The sequence below is a fragment of the Manis pentadactyla genome, chromosome 10, assembly GCF_030020395.1.
Source record: "Manis pentadactyla isolate mManPen7 chromosome 10, mManPen7.hap1, whole genome shotgun sequence".
Taxonomy (NCBI): Eukaryota; Metazoa; Chordata; class Mammalia; order Pholidota; family Manidae; genus Manis; species Manis pentadactyla.
In genome coordinates this window covers 23,118,311-23,138,770 of record NC_080028.1, presented here as the reverse complement: position 1 = coordinate 23,138,770, position 20,460 = coordinate 23,118,311, and the positions used below count along the sequence as shown (strand labels likewise).

Sequence of the window (20,460 nt, the reverse complement as noted above, 5' to 3'; positions counted from 1 at the left end):
GCTATACCTAGTAACAAGGCTCACCCCATACTAGTCAGCCTGGAAATCACCACTTCTGCACAATTAATTTCCTGATGTGACTAATGAATCAGTTTTTTGAAGTTTCTGTGAATTTTTTGCTAAGGAGCTTTATGCGTACCATGGTATACAAGAATTTTTCATTGCACAGGCAAAGTGACAACACACACAAAACTAGATTACGATTAATCTAGAAGTCAGCTGAGGTTCTCTGCTTTCAAGATTCATGTGCAGTTGGCTTGAACCCCAGGTGGCATGGGAACCTCCCTCAAGCACCTCATTTGCTCTGCCCCTTTTCCTAGTCACTTATGGTTGCAGGCTCCCACTTTTGTGGAATTTGTTGTTGTGCATGGATCTTCTCAACATCCAGAAAATTTCCTCCCTGTTCTGTACCTCCTCATCTCTAACGTGGAATCAACACCATTCTGTATTATATACATACACACACACACTCCACTCATTCACTTACATGTAAAAAAACATAGCACATTCACAAAGGCCTTCATTTGTATATTGGACTTTACTGAAAATTGGGAGCACAGGGAAATTTAAGTTGTGGCATAACAAACACTTTAAAATAGAATATTTGGCACCTCTGAGCTTGAAATGTTTCTCGGCCAACAATTTCACGCTTTTGTTTCCCATCCCATGGCTTGATCAGAAGTGTTGCTGGTAAATGTCGCATAACTCACTCTAAAAACAAGCCCCGAGCTGTAGCATTTGCAGCTTCCATGGTGTAAATACCTCCACTGTAGCTGATTTCAGCCTGCTCCTCTGGGCAGTACTGAATGTGGAATTGGGACAAGGTGGGCACAATAAGCTCTTGCACTTGGGAGGGAGTAGGCTCCAACACACCACTGACTTAACCTTTCTTCTCTGTTTTTGGGAATACCTTGTACCCTTCTTCTCTACATCTTCCCCATTTTCTAATAAGAGATATTTAGACTTCTCTTTGAACTGCTTTCTCCATTCAGACCCCATCCTTGGGCTTATCTTTTCAGACCCAAAATAGTTCATCACATTCTACTTCTAAATATAAAGACAATATCCTCCCTAAGAGGAATTCTGGTGCTATTAAGATAATATACTTTGATCCAGAATAAATAGTTTGTTATCAATCATGAAAATTTCTGGATAACCCTTTCTGAGTCACTGAATTCTTAAGAGTTAAATTCCAGTAACTTTTTAAAAACTGTTACAACTTTTTCTCTCTCTTTTTCAAAACAGTACTTCCTTCAAGAATGCAAAATTCTTGAGACTAGGGCTTGTATCTTATTCATTTTAGTTTCTTATAGCATCTTGGTTAATAAATTTATGTATTTGATATTCAGTAATTAATTATTGAGCTGAATTTGAAATCTTTAGACATTTATCAAGTCCACACTCTCCTCGGTGTTTAGTGGGGACTCATCTACAAGATACTTAGTAAATAATGCTTTACTTCTGATATAACATTTATTGAGTACCTCCTATCTAAAAGCACCATGTGAGTAACTGATCAAAGGAATGGAGCCCATGGTCCTTGCTTAGAGGAAGTAAAAATAGGGAAGAGACACAGGGTACACACAAGACAATAGCATATGCACCTGCCAATTGATCATTTCGAAATGAGTATGGTGAGCACTCTCTCATCAGTCTGAAGAGGGAGAATGGCTTTGGGTCTCTAGGCTTCACTAAGTAGATAAGATTTAGGATTGAAAAGAGTAGGAAGGAGAGAGGAAGAAGGGCACATTCTTTCATGCAAACACTAGTGTGCAAAACAGGTGAGAAAGTACTGACTCGTTTCTGGGGAGGCAGGGCTGGTTCAGTGAGACTGGAGTTTTGAGTGGGGAGCTTGGAGAAGATAACATGAGAAAACTAGAGTCCCATGAGGTGGAAAATACCAGGGGCTCAGTCTTGAATTACAAACTGAGACATAATGTGGAGGCTGGCAGAAATGAGGGCATTGTGGAGTCAGAACTGGGTAGCCATTTTATTCTGGTCTGTCATTAGGAGGCAAGAAACATGAAGGGTTGCAGTGACCACCAGTATCATGTCAGAAGGAGGTTCAGAGAGGCACTGAAAGATGTAATCTGGAACAAAGTTTTTGATTAAATGACTATTTTTTAAATTGAATTGTTAACATTTGGCAACTGTTTTTGTGCTAGAGTAGCTTAACAGCCCGTGAAGAACTGGGCTCTGTTCTGTGGCTGTGGGTTGGGAGGGGAAATTTATTCTAGAATTTTGATCAGGGGAAGGATATAGATTATGATCAGATATATGTGGCAACAGTGTCAGGAGCAGAGTGAGATTGACAAGGGATATTATTGGCATAGCAGGGCTGACAACCCCCACTAAGGTTTTGACAGAGGCAGTGAAAAAGGGCAGCTGATGGTTCATACAGAGGAAGGAATGACAGCCCTTGTAAGCAGAGTTTGCCTGACCTTTCAGAAGTAAACTAGGGTCAGTGAGTGGGAAGAGAGAAAAGTCAGATGGGGAAATAGCAAACAATGAGGCACTCTGACAAATCAAACAGCAATCGATCATGCTGCTAAGTTTCTGTAGTGCACTGGTGTCTTTCGTGGAAAGCTTTAAGACCTCTTGACAATCAGCTGGTCTGGCTTCATATTAGAACTGCCAACATCTTGAAAGATTTATTCTTCTCCACGTATCTGACATTCCTGGGAAGGGTACTGATGTTTCTGTAGTTGTGTGAGTGAAGGGTGGATTTATGGGTGGTTCTTTCTTCCACTTGGCTTCTTATGTTCACAGTGTTGGTCATTTCTGAAAACACATGGCCACTATTATCACCATTGCTTTTTTAAAAGGTCAGATAGGTATGATAAACAGAAACCACAGGGGCCTTCACAGTTACAGGTTGTCCATGTATAGCAATCTTACAGTCAAGGCCAAGGAGGTACAGATATGGAAAAGGGTCTCCTCCAAGTTGTAATGAGAAAAATGTTCGACTAGAAGTTTGAAAGAGGTCATATGACCCCCTCATGCCTAGTGATATTATATGGCACTAGGGAGATTAGAACCCAAGGTGTCTGAGGCAAGGACCAAAGTATACAACTCAACAGACAGTTTTGTCTTCTCCATTAAAAATATTTTCCTGATGTATATGTTTTATTGTCATGTTATTGTCACATCCTATTTCCCCCTAACTTACCTTCTTTTTATTTCTTTAAAATTTATACACTCTTGAGGTTCCTAGCATAGTGCTTAAAGGAAAAGAGAGAGTAAGATGGGTATATATGTTGAGAATAAATTGAATTTTCTTTTTCTATGTTATGCATATATATCAAATCTCCATCCAGTTTTGGGTTGCATTCCCTGTTTGCACAATCTACCCTTTTCTCTTCTCTATGAAGAGATGTTTTCAGTATGTAAGGCAGGTTAGGACTATGTCCTGGTCAAAACTCTCTAATTACTTATTATCACACAGAGAATAAAATACCGTCTTGACTCTGCTCTACAGGCTGCCATTCGCAGCTGTCTCTAACCTTCTTGCCCCCTCTCCCTGAGCTCCTGCCACGTAGGCTGTTCCTTGGGTGCACCAAGACCCCCTGACTGCTCCCGCTGCCGTTTACCTTTATGCTCAAGGTCCCCTCAGCAGACTTTCAGGTGTCCTTCTCCCTCATGTCATTCCCAAATCTTGTCTTGAAGGTCTTCTCCTCAGAGAAGTCCTCTCTGACCACAACTTCAAAAATAACATTTTGTCAGTATCCCTATCCTTTTTCATCCTATGCACTTCCTCATGTATCACTTGTATTTAGCTAAATGGACATCCCACCGGAATTAACCTCCAAGAGGGCTTGGTGCATAAGAGGTGCTTGATAAACATGTTGGAGGAATGAATGAATTTGATCAGGACCTTTTCTTTTCTTCCTATAATTTCCTGATTGGAGATCCTGCTGGATTGTATTTAAAATAAGCCATGTATAATATATATTTACCAAATGATGAGTATCATTAAGTACATGTCTTTAAAATTGACAGTGTCCATTAATTATGGGTAAGAAAATGAATAGCTGTCTGTAAGTTGACACATTGTGGAATTCATCTCCTGGCTTGTCTCACTTTCCTCAGCATGTCAGAGAATGTCAGGGGGTGTTTTTGTTTTGTTTTTCTTTTAAACCATGGTTCACCATAGGAACAAAAAGATAAATTCAATTATTTTTTAACTCTTTCATTCCTGTCATATTGTTATGTTTGCTTCAGATGAGGAGCCACATCTGATAAATGTCCATTGTTCGAGTTGCCTGCTGTCACTTATTAGCTTACTGGTCCACATGCAAACTGGTTTACACGCAAACCCATGCCTCTCTGTCCACTCTCGGTTAAAAAACATTCATTTATGAATGCTTTGCCAGCATTAAGCAGAAATTTTGTATCTCAGAAAGTTGATTTTTTCCTCTAAAGTTTATTTTTGTAAGTAAAACAAACTTTAATTTAAAATCTGATTTTTTTTCTTTTCTTTAAAGATAGAAGTCCTGATAGATTTAAGATTCTTTTCTGAAGCCTTTCATGAAATATTGCAGATTTTTTATGGAAAAAATATGCCTTCCTCAATACCCACTGGTTGTAAAGCTACCAGAAAAATGCAGGTAAACCTCTTGATTTGATTCAAAGCTATTTCTTTACTTTCTGAAGCCTGCCTGCCTGAAATCTAGGGAAGGTTTCTGCAAAAGTATTCACAGGTCGCTGGTACTACAGACCTCTAAGGTAAGCCTGGTTATAACTAACATCAGACTTTTATAGGGTTTCTGTTGTCTGGAGTGGAACGGTGTCACTGAGCATGGCCAGTGTGGTCTTGGAGTAGACGTTTTTGATGGAATTCTGGCTGTGTTATAGTTATCATGGAGCTCTCAGTCCATGCCAGAACACATTACCAGCCATTCTTTCTTAGACTTTTGGGTCTAATCTTATAATTTCTCATTAATGTTCTTAGTCAAAACAGTGTCTCCTCATTTTTTAGAAATATGTATTTCTCATTTATGTACTTTATACTAAAGAGTTAAGCATGTGTTGTTCAAATTTCAGATTTCTGTGAGGAGCGAATACTCCTCTATCTTGTGTAGTCTTTTTTGATTTTGAGAGATAGTTACACCTGGCTTGCTTAATTTGTATTTGTAAATTGGATAATTGAAGCATTCTTGAAAAGAACACTGGTGTTTATATTTAATCAGAGGAGCTATTATTTTCCTCTGCTTCAGTTTTCACGGTGATCTGGGAATCACTGAATGATCTTGCTGTAGGCAGATGCTTGGACACTCATGGGCCAGGAATAAAGGAATAGGAGGAGATAACGAGATAGTTTCCCCGGGGAAAGTGTATGTGTGAGGAGTGAAACACACAGACACACCACATGCTAGTGGGATTCAAATTTGGAGGCCCTAAAAGAAGCTGGGAAATATGCTCTAAGTCTTGAAAATTACTTGCATAACTGACATTATATGTATATATAACATATTCATTACTTAAGTGAATTCCCCTAAAATGTACTTGCTTATTTCTTAGTGTGATGGCTACAGCAGTATGATTTGTTATAGCAGGAAAGTGTGGAGTTACCTATAGAAAACCCTGAAAGGACCATTTGGTAGGCAGTAGGACCCATGTTTGTGAGCGTGTGTGAACGAACATCTGCCTGTCTGTCTAGAGGAGAGGAGTTAGTCGGGGATTTTTTTTTTTGTTATTCATTTTCCTGGCATGCACTAATTTATTTTCTTACATGGGTTAAATTAGCAGTATTTTTGTGCTCACATCTCAGTTGAGAGCCTTTCCCTATTGTAAATGATTTGCATTTTGTTATTAAAATTGCATTTTAATTCATTTAAAATATATTGAATGCTTACTGAATACAGGCACTGTTCAGGCATGGGAAAAGAACAGTAGAAAGATCACTGGAGTTATGCCTTTCCTGAAGGCATGTTACTGTTAGGCCAGTGAAGAGACAAACAATATACACATTAAGCACATAAATATATGTCAGGTGATGATGTGCCATGAGAGACAGACAAACTGTTTGGACAGAGAGTGCCCAGAACAGTGGGTGTTTGATTCAGGGTGTTTGGGGAAGTCTCATAAGAGTTTTGAGGGTGAAAGATTTGAGGAAATGCCATCCCAAATAGGAGGAGAGCAAGGGCAAAGGCCCTGAGGGGGATGCCTGCAAAATGTGCTTGTGGCAAACTAAGGAGGCCAAATGAGGCTGGAATAGCAAGTAAGAGGAAAAGAGGGCAGAACCCAGGAGCTAAGTCATGTAGGACCTCACAGGGCTCAGTGAGGGCTGGAGTTTTCCTTACATGAGATGGGAAAGCTTGTAGAGCTTTGAGCAGAGGAGTGACAGGATAGAAATAAAAATTTTTGCTTGCTGTTTGGGGAATAAAGTGTGGATAAGCATGAGTATGACCGGGGAGACCAGTTAGAAGCCCTTTGCAAGCAATCTGAGTGAGACGTGACCATGGTTAAAATAACAGTGGGGGAAGGAATGAGAAGTGGTTAAATTCTGGGTATGTTGCAAAGGTAGAGCTGACAGCATTTCCTGATGATAGTTCAGATGTGGGGTATAAGAGAAGTCAAGCATGACTACAGAGTGTTAAACATGAGCAACAGGAGTTGGGAGGGACTGTCATTAACTGGGATGGGAATGCTACTCCAGGCCGCGGTGAAACCTTACTACTGCAGGCAGGGAGGGAACCTGTTAATATGGGATCTCTAGTAAGACACACAGGTGGCGATGTAGCGTAGGTGGGTGGAGAGGCTGAATGATCTAGAATTCAGGGGAGCGTTAGCGCTGCAGGTAAATTTGGGAGTATTAGTATTGAGATTTAAAATCATGGGACTGGATGAAATTAGCTGGAGACTAAAGCAGATAGAGAAAAGTAGAGGTCTGAGTACTGATCCTCAGGGTCACCCACGTTGAGAGTCCAGGAAGGCAAGAAGGAAAGAGAAGCTGGTTGGGCAGAATGAGGAATGTTTTCAATGGTCTCTGCTTTTGCCAAACCAGTCTGAGACTAATTTTTAATAGCTAAATTCCAAACTTCATTTTTTCCTAACTAGTTTTCATAAGATAAAAGTGTGGGTGACTTTGTATTTTGCATTCTCAAAGAGTTAATTTGCAGCTTTCCAGCTTCAGTTGAGAATTTAAAAAGTGTAATTAAAATTCAGGGTTTATAATTAAATGAGTGCCAGAGTTATTAGGCTGCAGGCTAGTTATTTAAGGAAAGGATTAATGAATTAGATTTTAGTTGTAAAAGAAGTAACTGGAAAGGTCTTATAGATTACTATTGGACTTTTCACAGGCTTTAAAAAAATTCTATCCTTTGACATTATATTCACATTAGGATTCTGCTCTCATCACCAAATCCAAAGTTCCATCATCAACTCTCTTTAAATTGTATCACCAAAGGTCTTCCCCAGGTGTTCAGTTACTCACTTTCAGTGCATTATAGGAGATAAAGAATATCTTCAAAAAGGGAAACATTTTAAAACACTTACCAACACTTCCTTCTAATAAAGGCCGTAAGTGATATCTTGGCTTAGGGGTCCCTCAAAAGCAGATCATGAGATACAGATTTGGGAGCAAGTAGTGTGTTCGGGAGGTGATTCCAGAAAGAACGGGGAGTTAATGGAAAAGTCAGCAGGGAAGGGAGGAAACCATGCTGCAGAGCATCTCATGAGGTGACTGCCAGGAACAGCTGGGCCTTCAGAGGGACTGGGGAGGGCAGTCTTTTGTCCCTTATTGGCATGAGTTGCTTCCTGCTTCTCCAGAACGCTCTTGTGGCCACAGAATGCCCTCAGGCAAAGAGGTACAGGGACTTGATGTAGAGACCATCTGTATGTGGGTGACCTGTCTTCTGGAAGCTGCTGATGACTTCCAGGAGCCTGAGGAGATCTGGGTGAGGCATCAGCATTGACATCTACGAATGGGCATCTTTTAAAATGGCCTTCTGTACCAAGAGGATGCACTCTACAGACAGTGTAACAATCCGCTGTGACAATAAATGGGGTGTTTCCTAATGCAACGTTGTATTTAGAGTCAACCATATCAACAGGTAATTCACACAAAAAAGGAAAAGAACCACAACAATCGTCATTTTGCAGAGTAATACAATTTTACCTCAGAGTGGCAAAGCTGATTTTAAGTGCTAATACTCGATGCTGTTAAAGGTGCCGTAATCCTGGTATTTTTATATAGCATGGCTGGAAGTATAAACTGACCCAGCCCCTTTGATTTTCTCAGTATATTCTTATCTTATGACCTGGCAGAACCAAAGGCAGTAATCGGAAATGCAGACAAAATAGTTACCAGTGTTATTTAAACTAGAGCTGAACGATGGAGTGAGGTGGGAAGGAGTCCCCTTAGCTGTTTCTAACAATAGAGAAGAAGCTAAATTTCTAAGCTGAATTCATAGGGTATAATACTGTCTGGTACTAGACTGAGGTTTGCATATAACTTAGTGATGTGGAAAATAATTATGATGTAATGTTTAATGAAAAGGAATGCAAATCCATAAATACAAAAATTTTAAAATACATGAAAAGAAGTTGGTAGTAAAGACACCAAAATATTAACATTGGCCACTTAAAAAAGTAGTTGTATGTGTGATTTTACTTTCTTCTTTATACTATACTTGTCTTTTCTGACTAGAGCATGTATACTTTTATAATAAAAGTGGTATTTAAAATACCCTTAGAGCACATAAACAGTTTCATTTACAAGAACACCCAGTATTCTTGTTTTTAATGTTAATGTTTTGCATCTTGACAGGCATTTCAATCATTTGATTCAGGAAAACCTCTTACTAGTAAAGAAAATATACAGGTAAGGATAACAATATTTTATCAATATAGATATTTAGCATGGACAATTTTGAGTCATTTCAGTCTGTTTGGTAGGTATAATCTTTGTTTTTGAAAATCTGCTACATATTATGCTCCTCTTTTCTAATAATGGGATTTTGTCTCAAAATGTTGAGGCCAGAGGTAGGACTGGATCCAAAGTGATCTTGTTTTCAGATTGGGCAAATATCAGTATTGTTCCTAAAGTTCTCAATTGCACATGTGCATTCAGTTTATTTATCTAGTCATATCAAATATCTAACTTTAATATTTATACTGATTACTTAGGTGATAATGGCTGACTTTATAAGAAAAGGATTTTCTATGTTTTGTCCACTTACTCAACACTGCTTTTACTCACGTCCTTTTCCTCAGTCTGAGACTGCCTCTTAGCCTATAGTTTCGAAAGTTATCTTTTCTTTCATTTTAAAAACATGCTTATTGAGATGGAATTGATGTAGAACATTGTATAAATTTAAGGTGTACAATGTGTTAATACGTTCATATACTGCAATGTGATTATCACCAACGTGTTAGCTAACGGAAGGTTTTATGTGACATTTTCATGAGCACCTAACTGCTGTAATAACCTCCCCAATTTTTTTACAAAGATAGGAGTGGGCTACCCCTCTTAATAAATTTGTTCTTGTCAGTAGTTGAATGATTAGGATCTAAGCTTTTGATGAACTAGTAACATTTAAGTATCATGAAATGTTTTAAAAAATCTTAAGAGTATTGTCAGTCTGTCCACTGGAAAAAATGTCAGTGCAGAAGAGTATCAGTGTAACTGTTGCTAAAGGCGGTTACAGGTGGGTAACTCTCACACAACCAGGTGACCGTTAATGAGTCTAGACAGGTATACATAATTTTTATTTTTCTAAATGCTAGGAAACAGCATTCTGCTTTACTGTTTCATTAAGTATTTATTTTTATTAAATAATTTTGAAAGACATTTCCTCAAAATTCCTTTTTTACTCTTCCATAATTTTGATAGGAATATATTCATTTTTTATTAAATGTAACTTACTCCTTTTCTATTCACTTTATTCTACCGACTTGTAATTGTGCTTCAGATGATTCACTGCTTTTGCCTTAAAATTTGTTTTAATTTATAAGCAAGTTGCCTGAAAAGGACAGGTATTAGGAAGATACAAATATATTCATATTTCATTTTAGTGTTCCCAGACCTGGGAGATTTACTTCTTGCCAGTCACAAATGCCAAGGTGCCCTAAAAACACTTCTTTAAGGAGTGATTTTTAGTACAAAAGAAATGTCTGTCTGATCATTTCTTTTTAAACAAAAAGGGACTGACAGTATAATGGAAAACTGATTTCTATTAGCTAATTAATTAAAATGGAACTGTTGGTCTGCTTAAGACTCTTCAGATTACGCTTTATATTTTCTGTATAGAGGGAGAGAAAGGAGTATTAAACAGCATTACTAATTAATCTTCTTTTGATCCTTGAGTGTTTGTAATAGTCAAGGCTCATTAAATCACTGCTGTGGATGGAAAAGAGAAGAGAAACCTTCCGTTCTCCCCCTCCCCCCAACCAATCTGAAGTTTCTTCCATAGACAGGAAATGTCAACTATTTTCCTAGCACGACAGTTTGCTACCAGCTCAGGCTCAGCGCTGCTCCATGGCTGGCTTTTCTGCATGTGTTGATGTCCATCCTTTAGAAGGGGTTAAGACAGAAGAATGAACAATAGCAATACATGTCCCCACTGCCGATATTGCCTCAAACTCTCCCAAACAAGTAGATTTTCTTTTATAGTTCACATAAGGCAAATAATTTTCTTTTCTAGAATAGACAGTCCCAGCATCTGCCTTTTATATGAATTTAACAGGTGTTTTAATAAGAGCCTATGGTGTGCAAGGCATGATTCTGTCATGTGTCTAAATTGGGGTTGTAATTTTAAATGAGGTGATCAGGTTAGTCTTCACTGAAGTGATGTTTGTGTACAGACTGAAACAGGTAAAAGGGTAAGTCATATGAACACTGGAAAAAGAATAGTCTAGGAAGAGAATACAGTGAGTGAAAAGGTGTCCTGGGGCAGGATTGCTGGGTGAGGGACATCTTGGTCAGTGTGGCTAGAGCATGTGAATGATGAGAGCAGTAGGAGACAAGGTCAAAGAGGAACAGGAGGCCAATTTGAGAAGGGCCATGTAGGGTCTTTGAAACTTAGGTTCTTAGTCTGAACAAAATGAGGAAGCACTAGAAGGTTTAGAGCAGAAGTGTGGCCTAATCTGTTTATGTTTTAAAGGGGTCACTTAGGTTAATCTGTTGAGCCTACTGTGTGCTAGGTACTGTTCTGGTGCTGTCAGTCAAACACATCAATCAAACAACAACACAAATTCCCAGCTTTCATAGAGTTTATGTGTGTGTGTGTGTGTGTGTATGGTTGTGGGGAGACTAGGAAAACATTTTTGGACATGTTGAGTTTGAGATATCTTGTTAGACATCCATGTGCAATATTTGAATAGGAAGTTGATTATATGAATCTTGAGTTCAGAAAAGAGATCGGAGCTGGAGACACTTGGGATTTCATGAACATTTAGATAAAATGAAAACCATGATCTTGATTAAGATCATTTTGGGGGGAGGGAGTAAAGAGGGGGAAGAGGACCGAGGGTTGGGATATTTCCATATTCAGAGGTACAGGAGAAGAAGAGAAACCAGCCGATGAGACTGCAAAGGAGCGGGCAATAGGGTAGGAAAGAAACCAAGGGAGTGCGGCGGCTTGAGAGCCAAGAGAAACATTCTCAGAAGAGAAAGTCAGTAATAGTGTCAAATTTTGTTGATGAATCCAGCACCACAATTCGCTGAGTCTTAAACATGCTTTTTTTTTTTTTCACATTTAACAGCTCTGAAATTAGAATACATTTTACAGTTGAGGAATGTGACAATTTAATTGACATATAAGATAATGGTGTCTTAGATGAAAAGTAACACAGCATATGAGGTACTGAGAATTGACCGCTGGGTTTAGCCAAGTGTAGGCCATTGGTGACCTTGACCAGAGGGTTTCAATGTAGGGAAGGAGTGGGTTTAGAAGCAAATGAAAGGAGAGAAATTGGAATATGGGCAACTCTTTAAGTCTTTGCTATAAAGGAGAGGGAGAATTGGGGTAGCAGCTGGAGAGGGAAATCAAGGCACAGGGAGTTTGTTTTTTAAGATGGAAAAAACATGACTGTGTCCTGATGAGACTGTCTCTGCTGAAAAGGAGCATTTATGATGTAAGAGGATGGCCGAGTAAGACCAGTGGGGGCAGAGTCAGTGGCATAAATGGCAAGGATAAGCTGAGTGGTGGGGCAGATGATCAGGTAGGTGGGAGATGGAGCTGTGGGGTCTACAGACATTCCTCTGACTGGTTCCGTTTTTCTGTTAAGTAGAATGAACAAGGTCATTAGCTGGGAGGGGCATTGGGGAAGAAGAGTTAGAATTTAGAAGTGGCAAAAACATAAAATGGTTGCCTAGGAGAGAGGGATAGCCAGTGGACCGGGAAAACGTGGGATGATGACGAGGCGGTACCGAGGTTTGGTCAGGAACTCAAAGTGGGACCGCTAACTATGATCGCATGGTTTTCTCCAGCCTTCTGCACCTGCAGGCTGCATGCCCCAAGAAGGTTCAGTGTCGGATTTTACCAGAGCTATGATTTTGCCAAGAAAGTGGGTGTGCATGGGAGAGGGGCCAGGGAATTGAGGGTGTACACGGGTGGAGTTCTAATGGTTGAGCATGGAATCTAAGCTGAGTAGGGAGCATGCTTGTCCACCCATTCTTCCCCTGTTCCTGTCCTCAAAGCTCTAATTTACAGAACCGTTGGCATGCATGGCTGATGAGCTTTTACAGTTTCTCTATTTTGATAAGGCGTCCCCTCCCTCACTCTGCACCAGGTTCACTCTCGAGTGGCAGTGCTGGGCTAAGAAGTACTGAGGAATTGGCGGGCTGGTTCTGACATTACATTCTCTCTCGGTAGACCTGACATTTATGTACCCCCTGCCCATCTCTGTATTCCCTTATCCAACACCAAATGGGGAATGTAAAAGGGGACTGAAGCTGATACTATCTGAAAACAATATTTTACTAATTTGCCTTTTTTTTTTCTTCATTTTTTAAGGCACTTGATGAATTGATACATAAAGGCTTACCTCTAATTCTGGTTACAATTGGCCAACAACATCTTTTAAATAAGTTTTCTTTTGTTAAAGCATATTTTTTAATAAATGTGGCTGAAACAATAAATTGTGTCCCAGAAAATACAATGAAAACAGACTACCCTGGACTTCTTTCTGAGAAGACTAGAGCAAACCTTCCAAATTTGAAAGGTAATCTTTCATTTTTTGCTTGTTTCCTTTCTCTTTCCTTTCCCCAACTTTCCCCACTCCACTCCCAATGATTTGTATAAACAATCTAGGATATATTCTTTCATATTTTTCTGTAAGTTCACTAATGACACACATATATGCTTATGTCTAGGTATTTGCAAATTCCATATTCATCTATATATACCTATATTCATACACTTTCATGTCTACACATACAAAATAGGATTTGTCATTCATTTACAAAATGGCATGTTTTACATTTTCCTACATTTTGCATTTTTCATGCAGAAAAAAAATTCACTGCAATCCCTCCAAGTTAACTGCTTTGCTTTAATTGCCTATACTGGCTGTTTAGTATTCTATGTTGTGACTATTCCATGGTGTATTCAATCATGCACCTATTGATATGCATTCACTTTGTTTCTAGGGAAGGGCTGAAGTGCTACATATCTGTATAATGTACTATGTTTCTATGGCATAAGATACCCATGGATGGAATTTATGGCTCATAGTGTATAGGTATTTTTCAAATGTATTAGATGTTGCCTTAAAATGGTTGTTTTTTACTCTTAAGTATGGTGTAAACTGTGGGTTTATCATAAAGATGTTCTTTATCAGGTAGGGGAACTTATTGAGTTATTTTATCATGAATGGGTGTTGGATTTTATTAAATGCTTTTCTCTGCAGCTATTAAGATGATTCTATATATTTTTTTATTCTATTGATATGGTATGTTACATTAATTGATTTTTTGAGTGTTTAATCAGCTTTGCATTCTTGGGCTAAATCCTACTTGGTCGTGGTGTATAAATTCTTTTAATATGTTGTTAGGTTCTGTTTGCTAGTATTTTGTTGAAGACGTTTGCATTCTTATTCATAAGAGATACTGGTTTGTAATTTTCTTTTCTTTTCTTTTTTTTTTCTTTTTTAAATTTTATTTTGGTATCATTAATCTATAATTACATGAAGGACATTATATTTACTAGGCTCCCCCCTTCACCAAGTCCCCCCCACATCCCCGTTCACAGTCACTGTCCATCAACATAGTAAGATGCTGTAAAATCACTACTTGTCTTCTCTTTGTTGCACAGCCCTCCTCGTGCCCCCCCCCCACACTATACATTCTAATTGTAATGCCCCATTTCTTTTTTTCCTGTCCTTATCCCTCCCTTCCCACCCGTCCTCCCCAGTCCCTTTCCCTTTGGTAACTATTAGTCCATTCTTGGGTTCTGTGCTTCTGCTGCTGTTTTGTTCCTTCAGTTTTCTTTTTTTCTTATACTCCACAGATGAGTGAAATCATTTGGTACTTGTCTTTCTCTGCCTGGCTTATTTCACTGAGCATAATACCCTCTAGCTCTATCCATGTTGTTGCGAATGGTAGGATTTGTTTTTTTCTTATGGCTGAGTAATATTCCATTGTGTATATGTACCACATCTTCTTTATCCATTCATCTACTGATGGACATTTAGGTTGCTTCCATTTCTTGGCTATTGTAAATAGTGCAGCGATACACATAGGGGTGCATCTGTCTTTTTCAAACTGGAGTGCTGCATTCTTGGGGTAAATTCCTAGAAGTGGAAGAAGTGGAATTCCTGGGTCAAATGGTATTTCTATTTTGAGCATTTTGAGGAACCTCCATACTGCTTTCCACAATGGTTGAACTAATTTACATTCCCACCAGCAGTGTAGGAGGGTTTCACTTTCTCCACAACCTCGCCAACATTTGTTGTTGTTTGTCTTTAGGATGGTAGCCATCCTTACTGGTGTGAGATAATATCTCATTGTGGTTTTAATTTGCATTTCTCTGATGACAAGTGATGTGGAGCATCTTTTCATGTGTCTGTTGGCCATCTGAATTTCTTCTTTAGAGAGCTGTCTATTCAGCTCCTCTGCCCATTTTTTAATTGGATTATTTGCTTTTTGTTTGTTGAGGTGTGTGAGCTCTTTATATATTTTGGATGTCAACCCTTTATCGGATCTGTCATTTACGAATATATTCTCCCATACTGTAGGATACCTTTTTGTTCTATTGATGGTGTCCTTTGCTGTACAGAAACTTTTCAGCTTGATATAGTCCCATTTGTTCATTTTTGCATTTGTTTCCCTTGCCCGGGGAGATATGCTCAAGAAGAGGTCACTCATGTTTATATCTAAGAGATTTTTGCCTATGTTTTTTTCTAAGAGTTTTATGGTTTCATGACTTTCATTCAGGTCTTTGATCCATTTCGAATTTACTTTTGTGTATGGGGTTAGACAGTGATCCAGTTTCATTCTCTTACATTTAGCTGTCCAGTTTTGCCAGCACCATCTGTTAAAGAGACTGTCATTTCCCCATTGTATGTCCATGGCCCCTTTATCGAATATTAGTTGACCATATATGTTTGGGTTAATGTTTGGAGTCTCTATTCTGTTCCATTGGTCTGTGGCTCTGTTCTTGTGCCAGTACCAAATTGTCTTGATTACTGTGGATTTGTAGTAGAGCTTGAAGTTAGGGAGTGAGATCCCCCCCACTTTACTCTTCCTTCTTAGGTTTGCTTTAGCTATTTGGGGTCTTTGACGGTTCCATATGAATTTTTGAACTATTTGTTCCAGTTCATTGAAGAATGCTGTTGGTAATTTGATAGGGATTGCATCGAATCTGCATATTGCTTTGGGCAGGATGGCCATTTTGACGATATTAATTCTTCCTAGCCAGGAGCATGGGATGAGTTTGCATTTGTTAGTGACCTCTTTAATTTCTCTTAAGAGTGTCTTATAGTTTTCAGGGTATAGGTCTTTCACTTCCTTGGTTAGGTTTATTCCTAGGTATTTTATTCTTTTTGATGTTATTGTGAATGGAATTGTCTTCCTGATTTCTCTTTCTATTAGTTTATTGTTAGTGTATAGGAAAGCCACAGATTTCTGTGTGTTAATTTTGTATCCTGCAACTTTGCTGAATTCTGATATTAGCTCTAGTAGTTTTGGAGTGGAGTCTTTAGGGTTTTTTATGTACAACATCATGTCATCTGCAAATAGTGACAGTTTAACTTCTTCTTTACCAATCTGGATTCCTTGTATTTCTTTGTTTTGTCTAATTGCCGTGGCTAGGACCTCCAGTACTATGTTAAATAACAGTGGGGAGAGTGGGCATCCCTGTCTTATTCCCAATCTCAGAGGAAAAGCTTTCAGCTTCTCGCTGTTCAGTATGATGTTGGCTGTGGGTTTATCATATATGGCCTTTATTATGTTGAGCTACTTGCCCTCTATATCCATTTTGTTGAGAGTTTTTATCATGAATGGATGTTGAATTTTGTCAAATGATTTTTCAGCATCTATGGAGATGATCATGTGGTTTTTGTCTTTCTTTTTGTTGATGTGGTGGATGATGTTGATGGATTTTCGAATGTTGTACCATCCTTGCATCCCTGGGATGAATCCCACTTGGTCATGGTGTATGATCCCTTTGATGTATTTTTGAATTCGGTCTGCTAATATTTTGTCGAGTATTTTTGCATCTATGTTCATCAGGGATATTGGTCTGTAGTTTTCTTTTTTGGTGGGGTCTTTGCCTGGTTTTGCTATTAGGGTGATGTTGGCTTCATAGAATGAGTTTGGGAGTATTCCCTCCTCTTCTATTTTTTGGAAAACTTTAAGGAGAATGGGTATTATGTCTTCTCTGTATGTCTGATAAAATTCCGAGGTAAATCCATCTGGCCCGGGGGTTTTGTTCTTTGGTAGTTTTTTGATTACCGCTTCAATTTCGTTGCTGGTAATTGGTCTGTTTAGATTTTCTGTTTCTTTCTGGGTCAGTCTTGGAAGGTTGTATTTTTCTAGGAAGTTGTCCATTTCTCCTAGGTTTCCCAGCTTGTTAGCATATAGGTTTTCATAGTACTCTCTAATAATTCTTTGTATTTCTGTGGGGTCCGTCGTGATTTTTCCTTTCTCGTTTCTGATTCTGTTGATTTGTGTTGACTCTCTTTTCCTCTTAATAAATCTGGCTAGAGGCTTATCTATTTTGTTTATTTTCTTGAAGAACCAGCTCTTGGTTTCATTGATTTTTTGCTATTGTTTTATTCTTCTCAATTTTATTTATTTCTTCTCTGATCTTTATTATGTCCCTCCTTCTGCTGACCTTAGGCCTCATTTGTTCTTCTTTTTCCAATTTTGATAATGGTGACATTAGACCATTCATTTGGGATTGTCCATCCTTCTTTAAATATGCCTGGATTGCTATATACTTTCCTCTTAAGACTGCTTTTGCTGTATCCCACAGTAGTTGGGGCTTTGTGTTGTTGTTGTCATTTGTTTCCATATATTGCTGGATCTCCATTTTGATTTGGTCATTGATCCATTGATTATTTAGGAGCGTGTTGTTAAGCCTTCATGTGTTTGTGAGCCTTTTTGCTTTCTTTGTACAATTTATTTCTAGTTTTATGCCTTCGTGGTCTGAAAAGTTAGTTGGTAGGATTTCAATCTTTTGGAATTTACTGAGGCTCTTTTTGTGGCCTAGTATGTGGTCTATTCTGGAGAATGTTCCATGTGCACTTGAGAAGAATGTGTATCCTGTTGCTTTTGGATGTAGAGTTCTGTAGATGTCTATTAGGTCCATCTGTTCTAGTGTGTTGTTCAGTGCCTCTGTGTTCTTACTTATTTTCTGTCTGGTGGATCTGTCCTTTGGAGTGAGTGGTGTGTTGAAGTCTCCCAGAAGAATGCATTGCATTCTATTTCCTCCTTTAATTCTGTTAGTATTTGTTTCACATATGTTGGTGCTCCTGTATTGGGTGCATATATATTTATAATGGTTATATCCTCTTGTTTGACTGAGCCCTTTATCATTATGTAATGTCCTTCTTTATCTTTTATTACTTTCTTTATTTTGAAGTCTATTTTGTCTGATACTAGTATTGCAACACCTGCTTTTTTCTCTCTGTTGTTTGCATGACATATCTTTTTCCATCCCTTGACTTTAAGTCTGTGCATATCTTTGGGTTTGAGGTGAGTGTCTTGTATGCAGCATATGGATGGATCTTGCTTTTTTATCCATTCTGTTACTCTGTGTCTTTTGATTGGTGCATTCAGTCCATTTACATTTAGGGTGATTATTGAAAGGTATGTACTTATTGCCATTGCAGGCTTTAAGTTTGTGGTTACCAAAGGTTCAAGGTTAGCTTCTTTACTATCTTACTGTCTAACTTGACTCGCTTATTGATTTATTATAAACACGGTCTGATGATTCTTTATTTCTCTCCCTTCTTATTCCTTCTCCTCCCTTCTTCATATGTTGGGTGTTTTGTGCTGTGCTCTTTCTAGGAGTGCTCCCATCTAGAGCAGTCCCTGTAAGATGCCCTGTAGAGGTGGTTTGTGGGAGGCAAATTCCCTCAACTTTTGCTTGTCTGGGAATTGTTTAATCCCTCCTTCATATTTAAATGATAATTGTGCTGGATACAGTATTCTTGGTTCAAGGCCCTTGTGTTTCATTGCATTAAGTATATCATGCCATTATCTTCTGGCCTGTAAGGTTTCTGTTAAGAAGTCTGATGATAGCCTGATGGGTTTTCCTTTGTAGGTGATGTTTTTTTTCTCTCTGGCTGCCTTTAATACTTTGTCCTTGTCTTTGATCTTTGCCATTTTAATTATTATGTGTCTTGGTGTTGCCCTCTTTGGATCCCTTGTCTTGGGAGTTCTGTGTACCTCTGTGGTCTGAGAGGCCATTTCCTCCCCTAGTTTGGGGAAGTTTTCAGCAATTATTTCTTCAAAGACACTTTCTATCCCTTTTCCTCTCTCTTCTTCTTCTGGTACCCCTATAATGCAGATTTTGTTCCGTTTCGATTGGTCGCTCAGCTGTCTTCGAATTCTTTCATTCCTGGAGATCCTTTTATCTCTCTCTGCATCAGCTTCTCTGTGTTCCTGTTCTCTGTTTTCTAGTCCATTAATGGTGTCTTGCATCTCGTCCATTCTGTTTTGAAGTCCTTCCAGAGCTTTTTTTATTTCCGTATTCTCCCTCCTTAGTTCTTGCATATTTCTCTGCAAGTCCATCAGCATGGTTATGACTTTTGTTTTGAATTCTTTTTCAAGAAGACTGGTTAAATCTATCTCCCCAGGTTCCTTCTCAGGGGAAGATGTAGAAGATGTTGAAGCTGTCTGGGTTAGTCTTGTCGGGATAAAATTTTTTGCCTTTTCATGTTGATAGGTGCAGTGGTGAGCTATTGACGCATCTATCAGCTGGGAGAGTCAAGACTCTTTCCACTTGGCTCCTGGCCTTTCTTTACTGGGACAACTACGACCCCTAGTGGCTTGTGTTGGGCAATTGCGTGTAGACTGGGTCTCTGTATCTTGCCCGGCCGGTATACAGGAAGCTACCTTGCTGTGGGCGTGGCCAGCCTCAGGCTGCTCTGCTATGGCGGGACCCCAGAGGGGTAATGGACTGGGGGCTGTTTGGCTGATTACCTCCGTGAGGGGTCTCAGAGCTGTTGACCAGGGGGTTAGTGCACCCGGAGTTCCCTTGAATTTCCAACTGCTGAACTGTGACCCGGGATGCTTCCGTCCCCTGTGGGGTCCCTGTCCCTTTAAGACTTTCAAAAAGCACTCGCTTTTCTTTGTCACAGGGGCGCCGGCTTCAGGACCCGCTCAAAGGTCTTGCTGCCCTGTTTCCCTAGTGTCCAGGACCCCACGTACGCACTGTGTCTGTGCTCTGGTGTGGATGGCTGGGGCTGGGTGTTTAGCAGTCCTGGGCTCCGTCTCCCTCCCCGCTCCAACACCTCTCTTCCCGCCGGGAGCTGGGGTGAGGGGCCTCGGGTCCTGCTGGGCTGCGGCTTGTATCTTACCCCTTTCACCAGGCGCTGGGTTCTCTCAGGTGTGGATGTAGTCTGGCTGTTGTCCGGTGTCTTCTGGTCTCTCTTTTAGGATTAGTTGTATTTTCAAAAATATATGTTTTTGGGAGGAAATTCCCACTGTCCTACTCACGCTGCCATCTTGGCTCTGCCCTTCCTGTAATTTTCTTTTCTTATGATATTTTTTTCTAGTTTTGGTATCAGAGTAATACTGACCTCTGTTTTAAAATGTAAGTTTAATCATTATTCAAGTATGGTGAGGCTAACAGATCAGGAGATGACTGGCATTGAAAACATAGTTTGTTATTTAACCCTCCAAGACTAGGGGTATGAGATGGTCACACAGAAGTACCAATGTCACTCAGGAGGTAGAGAGAGCAGTGGAAAAATGTGGGTCATACTCTTCCTAGGATCTCTCATGTTCTGATACCCCTTCCAGGATTCTTCCATACCAATCTCCAGGCATTTGTTTTCTATCTTTGT

The 20,460-nt window shown here is 39.3% G+C and overlaps 1 protein-coding gene across 1 annotated transcript in view; it reads left to right on the top strand.

Annotated features, from left to right (window-relative positions):
• Nucleotides 1-20,460, top strand: part of CFAP54 (cilia and flagella associated protein 54) — a 278,386-nt gene that overhangs the window by 167,730 nt on the left and 90,196 nt on the right. Inside the window, exons 47-49 of the mRNA XM_036891466.2 lie at nt 4,485-4,607; nt 8,771-8,824; nt 12,960-13,167. Of these exons, the coding sequence (XP_036747361.2) occupies nt 4,485-4,607; nt 8,771-8,824; nt 12,960-13,167 (385 nt within the window). The remainder of the gene's footprint in view (nt 1-4,484; nt 4,608-8,770; nt 8,825-12,959; nt 13,168-20,460) is intronic.